The sequence below is a fragment of the Clupea harengus genome, chromosome 22, assembly GCF_900700415.2.
Source record: "Clupea harengus chromosome 22, Ch_v2.0.2, whole genome shotgun sequence".
NCBI classification, from domain to species: Eukaryota; Metazoa; Chordata; class Actinopteri; order Clupeiformes; family Clupeidae; genus Clupea; species Clupea harengus.
Window position 1 is genome coordinate 18,464,678 of NC_045173.1, and position 14,859 is coordinate 18,479,536.

General features: G+C 44.0%; 3 protein-coding genes across 4 annotated transcripts; all 3 read left to right on the forward strand.

The window, feature by feature from the left end:
* The first annotated feature begins 5,394 nt into the window (after positions 1 to 5,394).
* On the forward strand, positions 5,395 to 7,776 carry LOC105907003 (protein THEM6-like). The gene is made up of 3 exons (XM_012835235.3): positions 5,395 to 5,550; positions 6,669 to 7,170; positions 7,498 to 7,776. Coding segments are annotated over exons 1-3 (612 nt in total). The 5' UTR covers positions 5,395 to 5,548; the 3' UTR covers positions 7,606 to 7,776.
* A 382-nt stretch (positions 7,777 to 8,158) lies between these two features.
* si:ch73-52e5.2 (protein THEM6) lies at positions 8,159 to 10,692 on the forward strand. Of its 2 annotated transcripts, XM_012835241.3 has the most exons (3): positions 8,159 to 8,262; positions 8,681 to 9,181; positions 9,447 to 10,692. In XM_012835241.3, the coding sequence occupies exons 2-3, from the start codon at positions 8,681 to 8,683 to the stop codon at positions 9,552 to 9,554; spliced, it is 609 nt and encodes a 202-aa protein (XP_012690695.1). In that variant the 5' UTR covers positions 8,159 to 8,262; the 3' UTR covers positions 9,555 to 10,692. The 2 variants fall into 2 exon arrangements, with proteins under 2 accessions (XP_012690695.1, XP_012690694.1); XM_012835240.2 differs by lacking the exon at positions 8,159 to 8,262 and having other exon boundaries at positions 8,672 to 9,181.
* A 365-nt stretch (positions 10,693 to 11,057) lies between these two features.
* ftr67 (finTRIM family, member 67) lies at positions 11,058 to 14,785 on the forward strand. The gene is made up of 7 exons (XM_012835205.2): positions 11,058 to 11,734; positions 11,866 to 11,961; positions 12,291 to 12,524; positions 13,079 to 13,232; positions 13,425 to 13,487; positions 13,810 to 13,908; positions 14,179 to 14,785. The coding sequence occupies exons 1-7, from the start codon at positions 11,144 to 11,146 to the stop codon at positions 14,232 to 14,234; spliced, it is 1,293 nt and encodes a 430-aa protein (XP_012690659.2). The 5' UTR covers positions 11,058 to 11,143; the 3' UTR covers positions 14,235 to 14,785.
* The last annotated feature ends 74 nt before the right edge of the window (positions 14,786 to 14,859 follow it).

The following is a 14,859-nucleotide window of genomic DNA, read 5'->3' on the forward strand; positions in this document are numbered from 1 at the left end:
TGTGTATGTGGAACATGCATAAAAACTACAACCCTTTAAACATATCCCATTTAATTTGATGATTACTGAAATTAATCAAAAGTCTTAATCTATAATAATATAAAAAAGAATATATCTTAATTCATAAAGATTTAATCACTGAGGACATTGCTTAATACATAAATGTTGAAACAAAATTGCTTTTGTCCCTTTGCTTTCTCTGAGATAAAAGGTTTTGCTCCAACAGTGATGATATGAATGTTGGCATGGTGATTCATGTGTTCTCTCTCTCCCGCTTTCTCTGTCTTTAACTCACCTAGACAACATCACAGCCCACTACTTCAGTTCATACACACTATGGCTCACACACACAATCACACATAGACACACAGATATGCGCGCGCACACACACAGACACACACACACACACACACACACACACACAGACACACACACACACACACACAAACACATGTACACACAATCAAAGAAGGCTGATTTTCCACAAATGAATATCCTTTCTTGAGTGATTTCTAAATATGTTTATCACTTTTACGGAGATGCAGTGCCCTCCACAATCAATACATTTCCATTAGCATGATGCACAGCTTCTCCTCCCTCTGTCTTTCAGCACACCCTGATTACAGGGCCCCTCGTGTGTGTGTGTGTGTGTGTGTGTGTGTGTGTGTGTGTGAGAGAGAGATAGAGAGAGAGAGAGAGATAGGGGCAGAATAACACATCAGCCACACTCCTCCATACACAGAAACAGAGGGATGGGCCGACATGTGACTCACACTGGGGAAAGGACAAGGCCACATCAATTGCTACTGCAAATCCCCATACGTTAATCTCTCTCCACTGTGCAAGCCTCATCACTGTCTGGGTGTAATTTATGCATTCAAATTGTCAATTGATTTGTATTTAATGGCACATTTAGCACCAGCGTATCATTCCTTCCCTGCCTCTTGTTCTTTGAAATTGGATGGCTCTGTAAGTCCGTTCGGCTTTGTGAGGGAAGGAATGTTCATCCCTCTCACACAGTATGGCCATGTCTTACTCGGAGTTGCTATAATAAGCCAGTCAAGCAGACTCTCATATCCCTTTTCAAGGGCAGTGATGGAGTCTATACATCTTGTGTTGGACTGAGACTGTAATGGCTACTTACTGAAATATGAGATCACTGCCAGGTCAAATACATCTAAAAATATATTATCATCTTGGTTTCAAGGTACTGTAGGACTTTTGATGGATGTGTGTGTGTGTGTGTGTGTGTGTGTGTGTGTGTGTGTGTGTGTGTGTGTGTGTGAGTGAAATACTTCTTGAAAACAACAGATTGAAGTGCAGATGTGTGGTTGTAACTTAGCCTTTGCGTTTTTGCCCTCACCCCACACAAACACTCATTCTACCTGCAAGTACCTTGAGCAACACAGCAAGCTTTACAGTAATAATACTATTTTGTAAATACACAGGACAAATACTTTTATGAGGAGGACATTCCTATCCCATGTGAAGTGTTTAATTTGTGAGACGATTATGGGTTATTTACAGGCCCGCTGTATTGTTCAAGATGTATAATAATATTGCAAGTATTATCTGATTTGATATTGGTGTATTAGTGTTATGTGAGACCACTCCACACAGGGCAGAAAGGAGGATCGAAAAACACAGGAAGTCAGAGAGAAATGTCTTATATAGAGAGAGTGGGCGCTGGTCTCTGTCAGTCCCCCCAGGATCCTGTGAGGGTTTGCTGTGATTATTGCAGCCAAAAGTGACTCAATTTGCTGCAGGAATTCTCAACAATTGTGGTTGAAATTACAGTGATTTTGAGATAAATAAATTCAGTCACAAATAATGCAGGAATTCTATGAGTTTGCTGTTATTTTTTTTTTTTTTTTGCAATCGCAAAATCCTCTGTGCAAAAAAACACGCCGAATTGGCATTGCACACTCCACTGTGGGTTCCACTGCTGTTCAGAGTCACGGCTGAACAGAGGAAGACTCAACTCACACGCGTCACTGGTTAGAGGGCACAGAGCATGAGGACAGCCTTATAGCTGTCGTGAAAGGAGTAGCGTACTCGTACATCATCAGTCAGCAGTGTCACACAGAAGGAATATCACTGGACTCCGAGAGTCTGCTGAGATCAAGATACAATCAGTCTATTTTAGGCTATATGTGTGTCTGTGTATCAATCCGCTGAGGGACTGTTTTTGTTGGGCGAGACCTAAGGCTATCTAAGCCTCTCCCATGTCCCATGCAAACTAAACTTGTATGAATTCATATCTTTAAAAAAGAGCTAAACTCATTTTTCTGATGGCTTAAGTTCCAGGGAGGGTTTCCCCCCAAAAAAGGTCCAGACAGCAGAGGAGATTCAGAGAACAAATTCAGTCAACTTTAGAAAGAATTCCATAATTTTTCATATTTTCACCCGACTTGATTTCCCGGCATTTGCAAATAGACTTTTGTACCCTCAAAACCTTTGCACTTCATTATCAGTAGAAAACACAGAGTGCTTAAGTTTCCTAAACTGTGCTTACATTCATCTAGTAGCGTAACATCATTGTTGGCCCCAGTGCAACTGCAAATGTACATCCTTGCCCACCCTCAATAGTAAAGCATGCGGAATGCTTACCTAGATCGGTCTCTGACAGCCTCGGGCACATGTGCACTGCATTGCCTGGAGCGCCAGCCAGACCCAAATATGCAGACATGTCAGGTCGACTTAGGGTTCAGAAAGGAGAATTCCTCTAGGGTGCTTTTACACACACTGAATCCAACATCCCTGACTGAAAACACACAAAGATATTAACAGAAAGGGGAAAACAGCTATCACTCCCATCTAGAACATTAAAACTGAATTCTGCACTGCACTGCACACTACTGACATTAACACTGGGAGACACCAGAACGCTACACTCCTGCTACACGCCATAGTTCCCACCAGACAACACAAAGTCTCTTAAGTGAGTCGGGACTTGACACTGTCTCTGTGAGCGCCCCAGGGGCACCTCAGGCGCTTGTAGAGAGGTCACAGGGGTGGGCGCCGTCCCCTCAGTCTCTGTGTTTCTCTCCTCTCTCTTCGGGTGATGCAGAGGCCGATACAGAGCCAACCGGTTTGCGATGGAGGTCCCCTGTCCTCCTCTGCCCTACCAGCTGAACTCTCTAAACAGCATCACAACAGTACATGTCCTAACCCACTGACTCGCCAGCTTTGGTGACACTCCCTTTTTTCTCTCAGGACAGTACACCCATACTAGTCTTCCCTGCGGCACTGTTTCTCCTAGGCTCACTCCTGGCCAACTCGTGCACCTCTCTCAGCCTCAATCGCAGACTGTGGAAATGGTCCAGCCCAGGCTCACCATCCACCTCCAGCTCCAGAGGCGGCCCAGACGCTAAGTCCACCGGGGTTTACAGTTCTCTCCCAAACATGAAGACCGCAGGGGTGCACTTCGTAGACTCCTGGACTGCTGTCTGGTATGCCCATAAGACCATGTTAGTCCCAACCACAGCCATAGGCGCCACGTCCAGCCGAAGTGGCCCATCCCTACTTAGCCATGGACCAGCTTGAGGACTTGGGCACGCAGGCAGGGAGGCACTAGCAGCTGCAGGAAGTCTCGCTGACCCCCAGGAGCTTGCCAGCATCAATACAGCAGCCTGTTATGCATGGTAAAGACAGGCCACTGGGAATGCAGAGCTTTGGATATCAGGGTCCAAGGCTGAGAGGGCTGTCTATGACGGTCGTTGACCCGCCCCCACCCAGGCCTGAACCCGGGCGAGGACATGTTCTTTAGCCTTGTATCACCGCGAGCAGCTCTCGTCAGGTGACACAGTGGTTTTGTTCAGGGTGGCTGAGCGAGCAGCTAAACTTAGCGACCACTCACTCTCTGTGCTTTCCTTCCTGGGAGAGCACCACCCTGAGGCCTACGTCATCTATGTCGAGGATGAATGGCAGCTGTGGATTGGGAAATGTCAGCACAGGAGCCTCTATGAGCGCAGCCTGGAGCTGGTCGAATGCAGCCGTGCAGTCTTCTCACGAGGAGGTCCTAGAGGTAAATCACACAGCGAATCGCAGATCTCAAACAGAAGTACTCAGAACTGAGAACTCAGAGCCCCTGGCCGATAGCGAAAGTAGTCTTTGGGCATGCCTCTCGCATCAGCTCCACTTGCCAGCAGCCACTGCGGAAGTCGAGTGATCTGAACCAGCAGGACCCAGCAATGTCATCGAGGACATCATCGGTGTGGGCTATAGAAGAGGAATCTTTGCGGGTGACCTCACTGAGATGGTGGTAATCGCGCAGAAATGCCAGGAGCCGTCTTTCTTTTTCAACAGGACGGCCGGTGCTGCCCATGGGCTTCTGCTGGGCTCAATGACGCCTGCCTCTACCATTTCCTGTATCTTCTGCTCTGCTGCTGCCTGCTTGGTCCTGCGCTGGTCACGGAGCACTGGCTCCCTCTGTCGCTTCTGGCTTCTACTAGTGGGCTGGTGGCACATTCAGGCTATCCAGCAGGGGCCTTGGCCCCAGCTCCAGGCCTTCTAGTTATTCCCCCATCTTCATGAGTGTGGTCATCTCAAGCTTTTTGACCAACACCAAAGTAGTGATGTCATTGAGTTGGGTGATTATTTTGCTATTCTTGCCATGTATTGAATATTCATAGGCAGAAGCATTCAAACATTGATTATAGAAGAGCATTTGGGGATGACTTATACAGGCAGACATGTCAGGACGACTCAGGGTTCACCAAGACGCTAAAACACAAGAACAGTTACACTAGGGCACTCTTGCAGACACTGACGCAAAATCGCTAACTCAAAATACATGTAGACATTAACAGAAAAGGGAAAACATCCACATTCGCGCATGGAACACTGGGAGACACCACATGATACACACAAAAAGGAAGTTCACAATCATTCATACATCACTCCCGCTACATGCCACAATATGGATGCTCGCATAACCCACATGCAAGCATATATTTGTCCACCGGTGGATTTTGGTCGGCACCCCACTGTTAGTGTGCCACTCACTCGGTCCGCAATCATCTTTAGTGTAACTGGGCGTGGATATTAAGAAAATAACAGAACATTTTAGTAATTCTTGGAATTTCTAAATAATATCATTGCCATTGTCTATTTGAAATATCAGCAGCTAAACAGAAGAAGTTCATACTAGAAGGCTCTCAAGGTGAAAAATGACTTGGTCAAATAGAGGTTAAGCTCTATACAAATGTAAAGTGGTGGTGAAAATGACTGAAGTGTAATTTCACCATGCAGCGTTCAGGTTTAACCAGGTTTTTGGTTTCTTTGTTCATTTTGGCACTTAGCAAGCTTCTATGTGACAAAGTTTTGAAGTCATTGTGCCAAAAGAAATTGGTATCACTTGCCTGTCCATTTCAAAAAGACCGGTTTGCTCACTGTCTTGAGGGAACCAATAGGCAGCAAGTGCGTGCATTTTGCTTGACAGTACGTCACAGGAATACGAGCTCAAAAAGTTCGTCGCTCTTCATGTCGAATGTGGCTGACACAGTAACTTGAGAGAGAAAGAGATTGAAGCGACTCCGTGAACGTAATGTGAGTATCCCACTTTCTTTAATAAGAGCATAAGTTGGACTCTCTGCTAGCACTTTCTAGACATAATGACTTTGTCAGTAGTCTACAAAGTTTACAGATATTACGTTCGAACTTCGTAGCCCCCATTGACTTCAATTGTGCCAACTTTTTGTTTACTCATTTCCATTATTAAAACACGCTTTTTGGTCGTCAAGCGCTGTCGCTCTAGGGAAGTTTTTGACGTTTTTTTGTGCACTTAATGTCGTTTTTTATACACTTAACATGATCATCATCAGTGGCATTTATAATGAAGGGTAAAATCAATGCAAATTAAGGACTTTACGTTGACCTTAACGTTTATATGTTGAATAATTCAAAATGTTTTTAATGTTTTACACATTTGTTGCAGTATCGAACTAATCAACTAACGCTGTGATCTTGAGAGTGTTTCAATTGGTTTCAGCTTATTCCATATAAACCGACCAAACCTGTTTAACGTGCATTTCAACATCAGTGCCTTCTCTGCATTTGTAAATGACAGCTGGATGTTAGAACCTGCAACACAACACTTGACACACTGAGGAGTATTCCACACCCTAAAACTATAGGGAATAGATCTGAGGATGCCCCACTCTGCAGCCCATGCTGTGCGTCTGTATGCTCGTTTGAGCTCCCCAGAGCTTCAGCGCAGTGCTTCAGATTAATTACTGTTTCTCGACGAACACGTTATTTCCCTTTCAAGTGCAACTAATCCACCTGAGGAGGCAGATAATACACAAACAACCAGGCAGAGGGAAAAGGGGTTACATCAGTACTAGGTTACATCACCCACTCCCTAGGAAAGATCCCATTTGTGTAGCTGGAGAACACCTCCTGTTTCAATGAAGAGGCTTTTGAGAGTTCTGTGATGCAGCAGCTGCTGCTACTGCTGCATTGTGATAATTATGTGAATTATGCAATGACATTTGGGGAGGTAAACTTTTTCTTCAGGGTGTACACAGAACAACACAGTTCAAAAATTACACAGTGTGTAAATGTTTTGACCACCCCAGGGTCTATTTTGACCAAGTCTTAAACGGTGGGATCTAAAACCCCTATAATTTGCACCATGCTAATAAGTCCTTGTGCTGCTCTTGTAGGGACACCTTGCTGTGGGCTTTGGCAGTGCTACTGGTTCTCTTCTCCTGTCTGGATGTGTGGTACTACCTCCGAGCAGCTGCCACGCTGATCCGAGCCTGGTTCCAGCCTCATGTGTGGGACGTGACGGGGGAGCAGACCATGGGTGGACGGGTGCTTCCTCACGACATGGACCTGTGCCACATGAACAACGCACGCTACCTGCGGGAGTGCGATTTCGCTCGCCTCTCCCTGTACACGCGCAACGGAGTCTTCAAGGCCCTCCGAGCCCTTGGGGGCAGCATTGTCGTCGGGGCAACCACCATCCGCCTCCGACAGGCCCTGTGCGTAGGCAAGGCCTTCCAGCTCCGCAGCCGCATCATCACCTGGGACGACAAGGCCTTCTTCCTGGAGCACCGCTTCGTCTCGGGGAAGGACGCCCGTGTGTCTGCTGTCATGTACTGCAAGCAGAACATCATTGGCTGTAGCCCAGACAAGATTCTGCAGTTCCTGTGCAAGAGGAAGGTCAGTGGGGAGGAGAGGGTCGAGTCGGTGAACTGCATGCATTTCTTTCTTGCCAAGGACTAAAACCACAGGGATATAGTATGATGCCTTTAGGGGTGATGTGTAGTTTATGTTCCAAATGCTTCTGGAAAACAGAATTGACTCAGAATAATAATAAAGTTCTAGGCATGCAGAACAAATCTAGTTGTCATTACTTTCTGTCACAGGCTATTTTTAACAAATTCAGAAGACAAAAGACACATGTGATAAAGATACATAGAATGAACAAGAATATGTGTGATACAACAACATCACGATTCTTGTTCTGATGTTATATGTTTCTTTCAGGTGGAATGCCCAGAAGTCCCAGAGGATCTCCAGCACTGGATCAACTTTATATCTGCCAACAGCCAGGCTTTGAAGTCCGAGAGCGGGATGGACGAGAAGAGCAAGTGAGGACACGGCACCAAGTCCTTCCCAATGAACAATAAAAGACAAAAAGGTTAAATAGCTGGCATTATACAACAGTTAGGTCTGGTTGAATGATTTACAACACCATGGCTGTGATTGAGCCAGCAGCCTTGAGCCTACAGCTGTGGAGATATCCTTTGCCAACCCCACTCTCACTCGTGTCCTATTACTTAATTATGTGTACATGTTTACAGACAGTCTCAAATATGTACTTAAAAATGTGGTGTGTAATTGTTTGTAATGTAATAAGAGGTTACACTACCACGCACAATGAGAGGAAATATTGTAGAATAATTTGTAGGCTTATGCCTACAATCAAGCTGTGTGGTAGGCCTGCCGTGTGTAAATCTGCATGTATATGCCATTATGTCAGTATCCATGATTGTTGATGTCAGAGATTCTGTATTTTTCAGAATAAAAGTGAATTGCGCCTTAATTTATCATTAAATAATATAATTCCTTCCAGTTGCCTTACAAGGCTTTAGTGTTCAACTCGCGATATAATTTTGAGCCAATGAAATTGTCGCTAGGCCATTTCCAGGAAGTAGCGTTTCGCAGATTATTTTCATTCTGAAACCGGCTTCGTCGCCTTCTGCTGCAGCTGTCTGTGACCCAGTGTCAGGTCTCCGCGAAAGTGAAAACGTATGTTTAAATTACCTGTCTACCTTCTGTCAACGTGGCCTGTATTAAGTTAAATCTTCGAAAAACCTCGATAACCTTCGTTTTGGATTGTCAGCGTTAGTGTCCTGATGTGTGCTACAACTAGCTAGCTAGCTGGCTAGCTATCAAGTGAACGCTGATGGCTCAAACTCACAATGCTATATGCTTAATAACAGAAATAATACAATTATTGAGAACTGGATCTATTTGTATATTTGCCAAATGAGAAATTTAAGTTGTGTGGCTGCTGACCCGAGCTTTTTAGTCAGTATGTGTTTGAGCCTTTTAGCTCATAGCCTTAGTCTGTGTGTAGAGCATCTCTATGTAATAGGGTTAGTGTAAGGGTAGGTGTTCGTTCCTGTGTACACTGACTTTTTTTTCTGTCTTCTGGATGTATCAGATGCTGGTGTGGGTACTCTCTGGTCTGCTTCTGCTGTTTGGTAGCCTGGATGTGTGGTACTTCCTGAGAGGCCTCTTGATGATTGTGAAATCCTTATTCCAGAGCCCTTTAAAAGATATCACTGCTGAACACGTCATAGAGGGCAAGGTGCTCCCCCATGACATAGACTACATGGGCCACATGAATAATGCCCGATACTTGAGGGAGTGCGACTTTGCCAGGTTCTCCTATTACACCCGCAACGGGTTGTTCATGGCCGCTCGGGCCATGAAGGCCTCGATGGTGGTGGGAGCGAGCACCATCCGTTACCGCCGCTCCCTGGCCCTGGGCGAGGCCTTTGAGCTTAGGAGTCGCATCATGACCTGGGACGAAAAATCCTTCTTCCTGGAGCAGCGGTTCGTGTCCAAGAAGGATGGCTTTCTGTCAGCGGTCATGTTCTGCAGGCAGAACGTCGTCCGCAGTAGCCCTGAGAAGATCCTGGAGCACCTTTGCAAGAGGAAGGTGAGCTCAAGAGATCAAAGGTTAATGTAGTATTTCAAGTATTTGTGGTCCAATAACAAAACTGAGTGAATGCTGATCTACATGCTGATCTTCAAAACCACATTGTTTGCCAAGGATGTTGATGATTCAGGTAGTCTTCTGTTTCAGTTGCATCTCTGTACATGGAGTATAAATAGCCTAAAAAACAAGAGCAGAAAACCTCAGTTGAGGACTTGGAGGAGTCTTAATTTCTTCTGTCTCAGTCTTGGATCTGTTTGTGTTTCAGGTGGAATGCCCTGATGTCCCAGAGGATCTCCAGCACTGGATAAACTTTATCTCTGCCAACAGCCAGGCTTTGAGGGCCGAGAGCGGGCTGGACGAGAAGAGCAAGTGAGGGGGATGAATATGTTTTAGCTGATGCTGAAACCGTGTGTGTGTGCACCCACCCCAGTCCATCCCATTGCATCCTCAACCATTACAGTGGACAAAAAAAAATAACCGTGTTTCACATTCAAATATACTGTATCTAGTAGAATTACAAATATTATAAATACAGGATGAAGAAGAATGCAAATGAGCAAGGGAAGAAGACTACATTTCTGGAGTGATCCTAAAGGTGCAATATGTAGTTTTTCCTCTCAAAATGCTTTAAGAACTAAAGCTATGATGCCAATCTAAAGGCACAGTGGAAAGTATCCCTTGATATAAAGCTTTGCATGCATCTTGTTACATGATTCCCTTTGGAATCGTTTCTTAATTTTTTGAATGCAAACAAATTACTTTCTCTTGTGTCTTTTACTGACATCATAGCTGTAGGTCTGAAAGTAGGGGTTCCTTTAGCGGCGGGAACTTCACATTGCACTTTTAATGGGATGGTGGAAGATGTGACATGATTTCAAAAAGGATCGTTTTAAGATTGACCAAAGACTCCTCAGCTCAGGGGACCAGAACAAAGAAGCTCGGGATAAAAGATGTTACTATAAACTACTGACCAGACATGTATACATTGGGATACCGCATATGACATTATGATACTTGAATATTGTTATTGTCATTGGCTTCAATTTAATGTAATTTGCACTGAGACTGAATGTAGTCATGAACAGAGTTCCATATTTATTATTAGAGATTATTAGAGACTTGCAGCTCCTATTATGTAATTGTGTAATACAGTACTGCAAATGGACTTGAAGTGCTTAATATATTTATTTTGAATTTAAGCATTCGATTGATTCACTATACATAATCAATCCACCCTGTGCTCTGTTTTTGTGTAATTTATTTCCCCTGTTTTCTGTGGTTGTGTATTGTGAATACCTCTTTATCATTTGTAGGATACCTCCTATTGTTTGCACAGAACTGGCATGTTTATGTAGGCTACACTGTGTAGCTGCGTTCACATTGGTGAATGCCCTGGAAATTTAGCATGCTGTTGAAGATACTCTTTTGAACATGTATCTTGTGTTTGTTTTGGAAAGGCATTTGATGCTATGATTTCAGGCGAGGCAATAAAATAACTTGTGAACTTGTCATTACGAGGTTTCCTTTAATACCCTCAGGAAAGATCAAACTTGACATCCGATTTGTTATTGCCAGCTGTTGTATTGTTAAATCACAGTGATTGTATGATTAGGGTCAGGACACTGAAAGCTATAACCTAAATATCTAACTCGGTAATACGTCACTGGTGAATTTTACATCAGGATGAAAACATGAGACAATTTCTTCCTAAATCCAGAACCTACGAGTCTATTCTGACCTCTAGTGGTTGAATGATGCATTTGGACTCTGCATAGAAACGGCCACTCAGCTGTCATAAAAGCTCCTCCCCCAAGCTCCCCTCCCCCCCTGTCAGAGACTTTCAAGCCACTCCCTCGTGTCACATGACCACTTCCTGCAAAACAAAGCTGACTCCACTCGTTCTCATGCCACAGCCTTAAATCGCCAACCACTAGAGTAGCGTTTTTATTGGATTACATAAGAATGGCACAGGCTGGCGTTTACCTTGAACACGACCAATTCAATTGTTCGATATGCCTGGATGTTCTCAAGGACCCCGTGACTATACCGTGTGGCCATAGTTATTGTAAAGGCTGTATAGCGGGGTATTGGGACCAGGATGAATTTATATCTCTCTACGGCTGCCCCCAGTGCAGACAGACCTTTTCGCCCAGGCCAGTTCTGGGCAAAAACACCATGTTGGCTGATGTCGTGGACAAACTGAATAAGACCGGGCTTCAGTCCGTTCCTTCTGACGACTCGTTAGCCGAGCCCGGAGATGTGGAGTGCGATGTATGTACGGGACGGAAAAACAAGGCTGTCAGATCCTGTTTGGTATGCCTGGCCTCCTACTGCGAGTCTCATGTCCAACCCCACTACGAGTCTCCGGCCTTCAAGAGGCACAAGCTGGTCGCACCCTTCGGCACGATACAGGAGAAGTTGTGCTCTCGCCACGACAAGCTCCTGGAGGTGTTTTGTCGCACTGATCAGCAGTGCATATGTTCTTTATGCCTTACTGACGAACACAAAGGTCATGACGCTGTGTTGGCCTCAGGGGAAATCACTGAAAAGAAGGTGAGCTGAAACTTTGTTAGAGGAGGGGGTGGGGATTTGGTCATTTACCGTAGGCTAATACTAATACACATATTTATGTGGTGGAATGTGGAGAATTACATGGTGGAATGATTTTTTTTGGTAATTTCCAGAGTGAGATTGGAGAGATGCAGAGGAAATCTCAGCAAGCAATTCAGGAGAGAGAGAAAGAGTTGGAACAGCTGAAGCAGTCCATGACTTCTGTCACAGTAAGCAAAGACCACCACACCATGGCCATCTGATCACTATCAACTTCACCTCTTGATCAATCAAGCCTTTGTCTTGTGACTGATAACACATAGCAAATCTTAGCTCTGCTTACACAGAGTTGCAGTTTTAGATAACTCTAAAACAAATGCATGTCTGACTCATAACACAATTTCAGTGCCTTCAGATTCTTCTTGCTCCAGAGAGTATTTTCCTAAATTTCACAGACACAGGAATGTAAATCTGGTGAATGAGTGACCTTTCAGACAGCTGTAATTGACAGCTGAGTACCACTGTTGACAGTTTAGCACCCGGTGTTGTCTGTCTGCAGCTGTCCTCTCAGGCTGCTCTTGTGGAGAGCGAGCGGATATTCACAGAGCTGTCCGCCACCATCGCGAGGAGACACTCTGAGGTGAAGGAAATCATCCGAGCCCAGGAGAGGGCGGTCATGGCCCACGCCGAGGGCTACCTGAGGCAACAGGAGCAGGAGCTGAACCACCTGAGGAAGAGAGACGCTGAGCTGGTCAGGCTCCTGCAGACGGACGACCACGTCAGCTTCCTTCAGGTAACACACAACAGGCCAGCATCTTATGAGGTGGGAGTGGGATTGGGGCGGCCAAACTGGAATAGTTACAACCGTTTTTCATCTCCTGTAAGATCCATCTTGGATTTTTCTGGGGATGGATCTCAGATATGGTCGGTGCTCGGTATTCATAAGCCAGTGTGTTCTGTCAATGATGCCTCTGTCCTAACCCATGTCTCAGCTGATTCGGGCCTCGATCTGACTTTCCTGTAATGGGTTTGGGCCAGACCTACTACACTACCAGCTGCTATCAGGGAGGTGATTTCACCTAATCAGAACAGTTAAGGACATCTTAATATGAGGGGAAGGAATGGTAAATGCTATAAGGTAGATTTCCTGGAGGTGCCTTGGGCAAGCCCAGTGTTTTCTTTATATCCCACTCCTTTGAAACTTTTGGAGGAAGTATTGATCTTGCAGTCTACAGGCAGAGAGGCTTCTCAGCAGTTCTAGTGCTTGAGGCAAGACGCATGTATAAAACGTTATCCATCTATATTTGTGTTTTTTTTTTTTCTTCTGTTTTACCTTGGTCTGTCCAGAGATGTCAGTGTCTTGGTGCACAGCCTGAGCGAGTGGAGGTGGCAACGATCAGAACAGATCCAAACTTCGGCTCCGCCATTGCTGCTGTCACAGAGTTCCAGGCGCTGCTGGAAGACGTCTGCCAGGGTGGATTTTTCAACATCTCTGAAAAAGGTAAACTCAGATGACATGTGGATAACACTTCAATGCTACAAAAATACGCACACATGCACAGGTGTGATCATTTATACTCTGGCAAAGTGTAAAAAAGATATTATCTGTATTGTATAAAGCGTAGATGTAATGTTATTGTAGATTTATAAATGAAACTAAAATGAAATCCATTATGTTGTTTGTTGTTTACAGTGAATGCCGTTATAATTATTGAAGATCCAAAGCCTAAGGCGGACAACATGGAACAAGCACCAGGTGAGTTTGTGCTAAATTACAACCCAGTTAAATTGGAACCTGAAAAGCTCTTGATATGCAATAGTGATGTTTTTTCCACGGATTCCCCTCAGTACTCAGTACTTTAAAAAAATATATATATGATCATTAGTCCAGAACAAGTTTTGAAGACAGTAAACTGGGACACAGGATAGTTGCACAGCTTTGCAAGTAATTTAACTTCTAAAAAATTAAATATTTAAATGTCATGCAAATCTAAGAGTGTTAGAATAGAAATATTATTATTTATACTCGAAATCCAGGCCCTACATGTTCATCATTTACTCTCCCACTTCCTCGTCAGAAACCGCGGCACAAACACCATGCGGCCTAAGTGCCCCTGCACCAACCACATTTGGAGTTCCAGTACCCACTTTCGGTGGTTTCGCCTTCTCAACATTCGGTAAATTATGGTCCACTACTGTCCACCTCTCTGTATTTTGTCCACTTCCACTATTGTCCACCTATCTGTAATATATACAATATGGCTATACAGCCCATCATAAAGATCGTGCAGGATACTTTCTTCTTTTCTTTCTCTCTCCTATTCCTCCTACAATATACACTGAGCATCTCTATTCCAAACCTGGTCTCCTGCTTTTGAGTATTGAACCGTAGCCCTATGTATTTATTTTAGTACTCCTTTACATTTACTTAATTTGCCTTTTCTCAGGTTCAAGGCCCTCAAGTTCCAGACTACGAGTGCAACAGAGGAGGAGACGGAGGTAACAAGGCCAGAAGAACCACACGTTGGCCGCTAAACTGTATTATTTCCTTTAGCCGCTAGGACGGCTGCATGTTTACTTTGAAAAAAAAAAATAATAGTAACATATTTTAACCTTTTTATGGACACAGAAATCAAATCATACTTAACCATTATTTTACAGTTTTAAGTGATTTCATTACAGTATTTTTGCATCATTTTGTCTTTTATTAATTTAATGTGAAAAAATCTTAACACAGAGAATGTGTTACAATGCTAACATGGAGCTTTACTTACATCTAGATGATGTCCAACATACCATGCTTTGCACAATCATGATAAACAGATAAATGTTTTAGCCCCGTAGAGTAATTGGTGCTGTTTGTGTTGCATTGCTGCTACATATGGAAATGACGTAAAAAAGAATGAGTGAATAATCTTTCCAAATGAGCGTCAGGTTTTAGTTTTTTTTTCATAAATGAAGGTGTTTAGCAGATAACATTTTTGGTGACACAAAAGTTTGTTTTTGAAGAAGGAAAAGAAAACTTTATTTTAAATAAACACATTGAGATGTGAATACAATGTGCATGTTTTTCTTTCTTACACACATAACAAATGAGTTCAAAATAAGATGAGGGGTTATTAAGTTGT